General features: G+C 45.1%; 1 protein-coding gene across 1 annotated transcript; it reads left to right on the top strand.

Moving 5' to 3' along the window:
• Window positions 1–1537: 1537 nt before the first annotated feature.
• ZP2 (zona pellucida glycoprotein 2) lies at window positions 1538–7319 on the top strand. The gene is made up of 17 exons (XM_009985576.2): window positions 1538–1604; window positions 1781–1864; window positions 1952–2046; window positions 2805–2963; window positions 3308–3352; window positions 3618–3782; window positions 4241–4337; window positions 4420–4601; window positions 5016–5145; window positions 5311–5492; window positions 5571–5662; window positions 5749–5873; window positions 6147–6336; window positions 6595–6730; window positions 6816–6912; window positions 7001–7087; window positions 7174–7319. The coding sequence occupies exons 2-17, from the start codon at window positions 1807–1809 to the stop codon at window positions 7317–7319; spliced, it is 1986 nt and encodes a 661-aa protein (XP_009983878.2). The 5' UTR covers window positions 1538–1604; window positions 1781–1806.
• The last annotated feature ends 577 nt before the right edge of the window (window positions 7320–7896 follow it).

The following is a 7896-nucleotide window of genomic DNA, read 5'->3' as shown; positions in this document are numbered from 1 at the left end:
GAAGAGAGAAAAAAAAGGTACCTGATGTGTCTTTGTGAATTCAGGAGTCTCTGGGAAGTTAATTTCTTGCCAAAGGTTAGCCACATGCTAATCCAATTGATGGAAAAAGCAGAAGTGCAATTTATTTTTGTGCTACTAATATCAGGTGCTCTTTACTCTGATGTAGTTATGGATCTGAGCTAACGCCTGCTTATTGCTATGAGTGGCATGGTGCACACTTGGCATCCCCATTTGCATAACAACTTTAACTGTGCATTTGCCATGTTCTCACAAGGGTGAGAGTTAAAGAGATGCTTCTAAAGAATATAAACTTTCAAATTACTTACACTAGTCATCTGCTCTGCCTGTAAGGATCATATTGCTTTCCTACACAGTGCACTGATGGCAGTCACATGGTCTGCAGCTACCTGCCTCCGCTCATGCTGCTGTCCCATCCAAGTTACCAGCACTTTGGTACCAACCAGCAGTTCACAGACAAGCTCGCTCTCATCGCTCTTCTATCTTTAAGAGAAATTAAGCTACTGTCACTTGGGCTGGGAAACTCTAAAATCTGCTCTAGGCATAGGTCTATAGCTGTAAAAAGAAATATAAATTAATATATTTTACATGAATACATGGTATATTAATGCAAAATTTGTTACTCCCTGAAGCCCAATTTAACATTCCATTCATAAATTACCATCCATACTGTTCATTTTCCTCTCTTCCTATGGTCTATCTTTTTGCTTTCTCATATCTCAAGAATTGAATTACTTTAAAAAATGTAAGTATTTGGGATTTTTTAACAATCTGTCTGAAATCAAAAGCCTTAGGGAAGCTGAAAAATAACATAAATCTGAGCTTTTTTTCTTTCCAGGCCTCTTTCCCACAGCTTTGAACAATGACAGTCCAACCAAAGCCTCCAGAGGTCTTCCAGTCTAAAGATCTGATCTAGGACTCCTCTTAGCCTGCCACTAATGTTTTTCTCCTGTTTAGATCTATATCAACATTGCAGCTTTGCCCATACAGAGGAACAAAATACATCCAAATCTAGCAATGGAATTGTTTTGAATTATCAGAAAATTAAAGTGGCACAGAAATCTCCTTTTTAAAAAAAAACTGTCAAAAAGATGTACATTTTTCTACGCAACATCTGGCAAGGGAATAAGGGGTGTACACTATGAGAGCAAGAAAAAAATGCCGTCAAAAGAGAAGGAAATAACTACCCTTGCCAAAGACGACTTATCACTTAAAGTCTTCTGCGAGCCCTGCTCTTCTCGGCAAGGAGACTGCATCTCAACGAGAGGCAGGTGCAAGCTGCCTGTCCCCCAGGCAGCAGAAAGGCTGCACCTGTGTAGAGCCTCAGCCAGGTCCTATATAATCCTCCCTGGGCAGCCAAGGAGTAAGCCTGTGGTTGCAGTGAGAAGATGGGGTTCTTTGTGGAGCAGCAGTGCTTGAGCACCTCAAGGATGTGGTCAGTGGGTTTGGGGTGAGATGGGGTAGCTGGGTCCTTTTCTTGCTGCTCTCTCATTTGGTCTCTTTTGCTTGCAGGTTGCTGCTCCTGTTTGGCTTTTTGCTGCCCTTAGCCTCTTGTGCTGAAGGTCTGGAGGATCAGGATCTCTTGGGTAATGAGGCCTCTCTGGGCTGGTAGTGATGTGGGTTTTAGGTTTGCTTGGAGCTCCTTCCCCTCTGCCTTAGTATGGAAGGGGACTCTGAAGCAGAGCTGGCTAGCTGGAGGGCTCACAGGGTGCATGCCTCCAGGAGGGTGATGGTGGAGCTGATGGTGGTCTTTCCTCTGCAGAGAATGTGACTTGTCATAGGGATGGAATGGAAGTTGAGCTTTCCAGAGAGCTTGGCAACTACTCCTGGCACATGTGTGTTGTTGGTATGTATTGCTACTGCCCTGGCCCTTTCTGCTGTAGCCTAAAAGCAGGTGCCTGCCTGCAGAGCTGATCTACCATGTTCTCTCTAGATGCTAATGGTGAGGAGATTGTGTCCTGTAACTACACTGTGGATTATGAGAGGCTGTTGCTCAGTGTCCTTTTTGTCAACTGCACTAGCCTGGAGGTAAAGAGGTGTTTGTTCTGGGAAGATGCTGTGATGGAGTGTGGGATATTTTTTTTTCCTGGCCAGGAGTGGTTTTAATGGAGTTTATAGTTCTAACTCTGTTCAAGAGTAGAAATAATGCTTCAGATAATTTAAAATTCTTCTAGAAGAGCAGTTTATGCCAGAAGTTGGAAAAATTACTGAAATACTTGTTCTTTCAACTGTGGATTAAGCTCTCTGACACTGCCATAAATAATGTGTTCTCCTGTAAAGGAGTTGAACTACTTTAAAGGATATCTTGTAGGAAAATGGAGCAGGTTCAAGAGTTTCAGAGCATCACTCTGTTTATGTATATGTATACTGATAGAGCAATTAACATATGCTATGCATAACTGTTGAAGTAGAGAAATAAGTGGGAGGACAACTCAAACTAGACTCAAAACCAGGGGCTCTCCTGGTATCTGTTGCTCTTAGACATTTAAAATACCACAAGGCTCTTGACTTTGGCATTTATTAACTTTTTTCTTGAACAGCTGACTCTCTGGCAATGCAACTTGCTAGTCTTTGGAGCTTTCTTCTTGACTCCTGCAGTTCTCTGTATCTTCTGCTCTTCAATCTAACCTAGTGACTCCATGCTTTCCTGGATGACCCATTCTTTTCCAAAGGGCTTCTAAACACCTAAAACAACTCTGAAGCTTGAGTTTAGTATCAATGGCTTTTAGTTGTCGTCATGCTTCAGTGAGTACTGCTGCCTCCTAATTAATGTCTCTTGTCTACAGCATGGTCAGCACCAGCTAAGACTGAGGCTTATGGTGAATGACACAATGGGAGAGGAGAAGAATGTAACCTACAGCACTCACTGCAATAGCATTCATGCAGATGAAATCATTACTCCTTTCTTTGTTGGTGCAACAAACTGTACAAAAGACTTCATGGCAGTAAGTAGAGGAATGAGAATGCTGTAGATCCTGCTTAGAGGCTTGCAAGGCAGGATGGCTGTTTCCTCTGACTGTATCCCTGGGAGCTGGGGAGAGTTCCAGACAGCTTCAGGGAGGTCTACTGGCTGCATGTCCATCTTGGTGTGACCACTAGGTCTTTGAAGAGCTAGTTTGCAAATGGCCATTAATGATGCATATGGTCTGACTTCAGCCCTATTGTGGGGGGAAACTGGGATGCTGGTGCCAGCTGTCTGCTTTGGAAAACTATGGTAGGAATTCTTAGAAAGTTATAGGGCTGCGACTGCTGTCTGTTCCTGTGGTCTAACTCTTGTGCTATGTTTTAGGTTACTTTCCCAAGACTCATTCCAGGCTTCAGTGAGGAGCATATGGTATGTACCTTTTGTTTTGCAAAGGGAGCCTGGGGCAGTGCCTGGGTTCTGGACATAAACTGAACCTGATGTCTCCAAGCTGAAGTAGTAACTTCTCTGGGGTACTGGCATCTTGTTGGAAGCTTGACTCTATGCTATCTATATAGGGAACTTGAATGTGAAACCTGTGAGGTGGCAGCCCTGCAGGGTGAAGAACTGTGTAATGCCTTGCAGCTTCTGTGTGGTTGTGCCTTTCCTTCCTAAGCAATGATTTCCTGCTTTGCAGCTTCCAGTGACCCCAATGATGTGGACTCTGTCAATTGATGATGGAACAAGAATACATCAGCTGAGCCTTGGGCAAGCCATGCAACAAGGCTATAACTTACTAGCTGATGGCCACAACCTGATCTTTCAAGTGGCTTTTACTGCCACTGGAGTTGTCTCCTACAAGGTAGGTGAACAAAGAGTTGGCACTGAGGAGATGGTGCTGCTTTAACAGAAGCTACATATCTCACTCCTGTAGATATGTGGAAAGCACTTACAGGTCATGGTCAGAGCTGATGTCAACCTGATGCAGTGCTGTGCCTAGCTGGTGTGTGCAAAGCTTTTTTTTTTGCATAGCTGTCATTGAGCTGCCCAGCCCTATAAAATGGGGAAGCACAGTGTGCACCTCAGCAGCTCAGCTGATGGGCATCTACATAAGTTATAGCTGTAGCCTGTCCTGTGAACATCTGACTGGCAGTGTCATGAGCAGATCCTTTTTGAAAGGATGTTGAGATGGGAAGAAACTGTTGTTGCAAACACAATTAGCAGCAGCCCTGAAACGGATGTAGTGTATGGACCTGTGGGGTTGGTCTTATGATGGGTTGTCAGCTGAGCACTCTAATAGAACTTTATCTTCTTTGTCAGCACAATGATAAGGTGCTCTACACTGTGGCATTCAAGCTCATGTATGGCCCTCCTGAACGTAGACTGACTGTGGAGTCAAGAATGCTTTGTGCACCAGGTAATGCATGAAGAAAGTCAGAACCTGGCCTGGTTCTGCCCTGAGGAAACTGGTGTTATATTTAACAAAGATGTTGTTGCAGGTCCAGCAATCTGTAATGCAACACACATGACCGTTGCCATCCCAGCCTTCCCAGGGACCCTTATGGCTGTGGATGTAGAGGATAAGGCCATCCCCATGGACCAGCTTCCCAAAAATGAGATTGCTCTGGACACAAAGAGAGGGGTCAAGCTGCACATTAGCAAGAGAGTCCTGAAGTCCAGGGTGAGTTGTGATCACACCAACTCCTGTAACTCTGAGGATTGGAACTCCTTGGTGCTTACTGAGAACTAGAGCACAGTAGCTTTAACCTTGACCAAGCACCTGTCAAGTCAGCTGTGTGCCCTGTGGCTGGCTGAGGGTGGTTGTGATTAAGATAAATGTAAACAGACTTTATAATAGATAGGCATTGCTCAAAGGTCACTTGGGTTTTGCGAAGTGTCTTGGCAAAAACAGCTGGAGGTGAAAACATTCCTCTTAGAGTGGGTTGGTATTTGGCATGCCTGGAGCAGTGCAAGTTAACAAACCAGCTGAGTGTGAAGAACACCATGGCCTCAGGGCAAATGAGATGGCTCTAATGCATGTGTTTAAAACAAGCTCTTGTAGTTATGCTCCAGGAGAGTAACCCTTGTCTTTCAGCTACATGGGGAGAGCTGCTCAGGACTTCAGTCCTACATGTCTTCTTTGACACTGGCTTTTCGCTTCCATGGGGAGACAGTAGTAATGGTGATGCATCCGGAGTGCCCCTGTGACCAGCACACACCAATAGGTAAGTGACCAACTTCCGCAATGGACTTGGCCCATGTGGTAATCCTTCAGCATGGCTTGTTCTTGAACTAGTCTCACAGGAAAGTGTCTCTAGCCAGAACACAACAGCTTGTGGCAGACTGAGTTGTCACTGATGCATGACAACTTACGTGAACCTCTGTTACAGCTGCTGTATGTACCCAGGATGGGTACATGGATTTTGAAATCCTTGCTGAGAGCACTACACCACTGCTAGACTTGGATACACTTAGGCTCAGAGATCCTGCGTGCCGGCCAGCCTTCAAGTCGTCTTTGAATGACAGGGTTTGGTTTCATGTTCCACTGAATGGATGTGGGACCAGGTATTGGGTAAGTGTGTAGCTGGGATTGATGGGGAGGGCTTCATGCATTGGGAATGCTCTCACTAATGCTGTTATTTATCTGCAGCTTGATGGGGAAAAGATTGTTTATGAGAATGAGGTGAGGGCATTACGGGCAGATGTTCCACTGGGCAGGATCTCAAGAGACAGTGAACTCAGGTGTGTCTGGAAACCTCTTTGGCTAATACTTTTGTCCTGGATATTCTATATATGAATATGACTTACCTGCTCCTTCCTTGTTACAGGCTAACAGTCCTATGCTCCTTCAGCAATGGTGATGCCTCCCTCACTATAAGGGTAGACAACCTTCCTCCTCTGGCTTCCTCAATGAACCAAGGTCCTCTCTCCTTAGTTCTTCTAAGCTACCCAGGTAAAGCTGACTCTGGCCTCAGGTGGCTGGGAAGAAACTGGAGCTTGTGGTGGGGAGGATGTATGAGTAAGCTGTTCTGGTGCATGGGCTTCTAATGACCTGATGTGCTTCATTCCCTCCTGTCTATGCTACTTGAGGCAGATACCTTAAATCTGTGACTGCAGTACAAAGAGCAGCTGGTCCCTCAGCTGCTGTTGAAGAGCTCCAGACCAGAGTTTCTTCAGGAGTCTCTCTTTGCACACTGACTTATCTAACCAGGCTTTGTTCTTGCAGAGGACTCCTACAGGCAGCCATACCGTGATGATCAGTACCCAATAGTAAGGTACCTACGGCAGCCCATCTTCCTGGAAGTTCAGGTCCTGAACCGCAATGATCCCAACCTCCATCTGGTTTTGGATGACTGTTGGGCAACAGCTTCACAAGATCCAAGCTCACTTCCCCAGTGGAATATTGTTGTTGATGGGTGAGTGCCCTGCTAGAGAAATGGATGTGCTGTTGGCAGTGAGTGGGAGTATTCCTTAATTCTCCCCTGTGCCCCCTGCTTTAGGAACAGATCCCCAGGTACAAGGGTTTCATTTGAGGTGGCCTTCCAGGTACTGCTCTGGTATGCTAGAACTTGTAGGAAGATGGCAGCACATCTATTTTGAACTTTAGCCTGCTGTTTAAAAAAAAAAAAACAACAAAAACCTGCTGTTCTGACTTGCTGCTTACCTATTGGCAGGTGTGAGTATGACCTGGACAGCTACAAGACTGTGTTTCATCCTGTGGGTCATGGTGTCAGCTATGCTAACTATCGCCAAAGGCTGGAAGTAAAGACTTTTGCCTTTGTCTCCGGTGACAAAGCCCTCCCTGGCCTTGTAGGTGACACTTTTCCTTCTACTTAAAGCAGTAAAAAGAAACAGTTGTTGTCTCCAAGTGAATGGACCTCTTGTTCTGTCCTAGGTGTACTTCCATTGTAGTGTTCTGATCTGTGACCGTTTTAAACCAGACTCCCCTTTGTGTGTGACAAGATGCCCTAGGCCATCTAGAAGCAAGCGAGGTAATGTCTAAAGCAGATGTGAAGTTGTACTGATCCAGGATTAACCCACTGTACCACTGGGTTCATCTCTACTACTTTCCTGTTGCAGAGAGTGGGATGCCAGGTGTAAACTCTGCAGTGGTAAGCTTGCGGGGTCCTGTCCTCCTTGTGCCAGAAGGATGGTCTGCAACTCAAGGTACCAATCCAGCATGGTGCTAATGTATGTTGCTTAGGTTTAGTGAAGAGCTAGCTCCTCTAACTATCTTTCTTCTTGCTTTGTAGGGAGCACTCTCTTGAGCAAGGAGGCATGGGCTATCATTACGACGACTGCTGTTGGTATCTTCTCTCTGGTGGCTGTAGTGCTACTACTTTTGGCTTTTCTTGAATGTGTAAAGAGAAGAGCATCCATGTTCAATGTGGTATGTTAGTGTATTTTTTACAAATAAACTTGAAGTAGGAATGTGACTGCAAAAATCTTCTGGATGAGTTGTGTTTGTATAGCATTCAAGGAACAGGACTGGGCAGAGATGGATGTCTGTCTTGCTGAGCACAATGTTTCTGGCTAGAGTGTTCTAGCTGAAGCTTTTGAAAGCTCAGGGTTTTTGGGTGAGACTCAAGTGACAATGGCAGCTTCCCCTATGCTGGGGGAGGTTTCTTCACCCTCCTTAGCTCAAACTATGGGTGACTGACATGGTACTAATTAATTGCTTCTAATACTGTGAGAACCGGCTTCTTACTAGAAGACTTCAGTGTTCTCCTACTCTTTCCTAGGACTGTAGAAGATGATTTAACTGAAAGAAAATATTAGTTTAAAGCAAAGTAGTGCTCCTTAGCAACTGTGCAGTCAACTTGTGGTGTTTAGGCCTGACGTTGGTAATTTAGCATCATCTAGACCCTTCACAGCAGTAACCAAATATTCAAGTATAAATCTACTAGTTTAGCTAGGGGAGTATGAAAACAAGCAGTGCTTCATGGCACCTACTCTGCAGAATCCAAGCCCAGCTG

This window comes from Tauraco erythrolophus, chromosome 17 (genome assembly GCF_009769465.1).
Source record: "Tauraco erythrolophus isolate bTauEry1 chromosome 17, bTauEry1.pri, whole genome shotgun sequence".
Taxonomy (NCBI): Eukaryota; Metazoa; Chordata; class Aves; order Musophagiformes; family Musophagidae; genus Tauraco; species Tauraco erythrolophus.
Note: the sequence above shows the minus strand (reverse complement) of the source record. Positions and strands in the feature narration are given on the sequence as shown.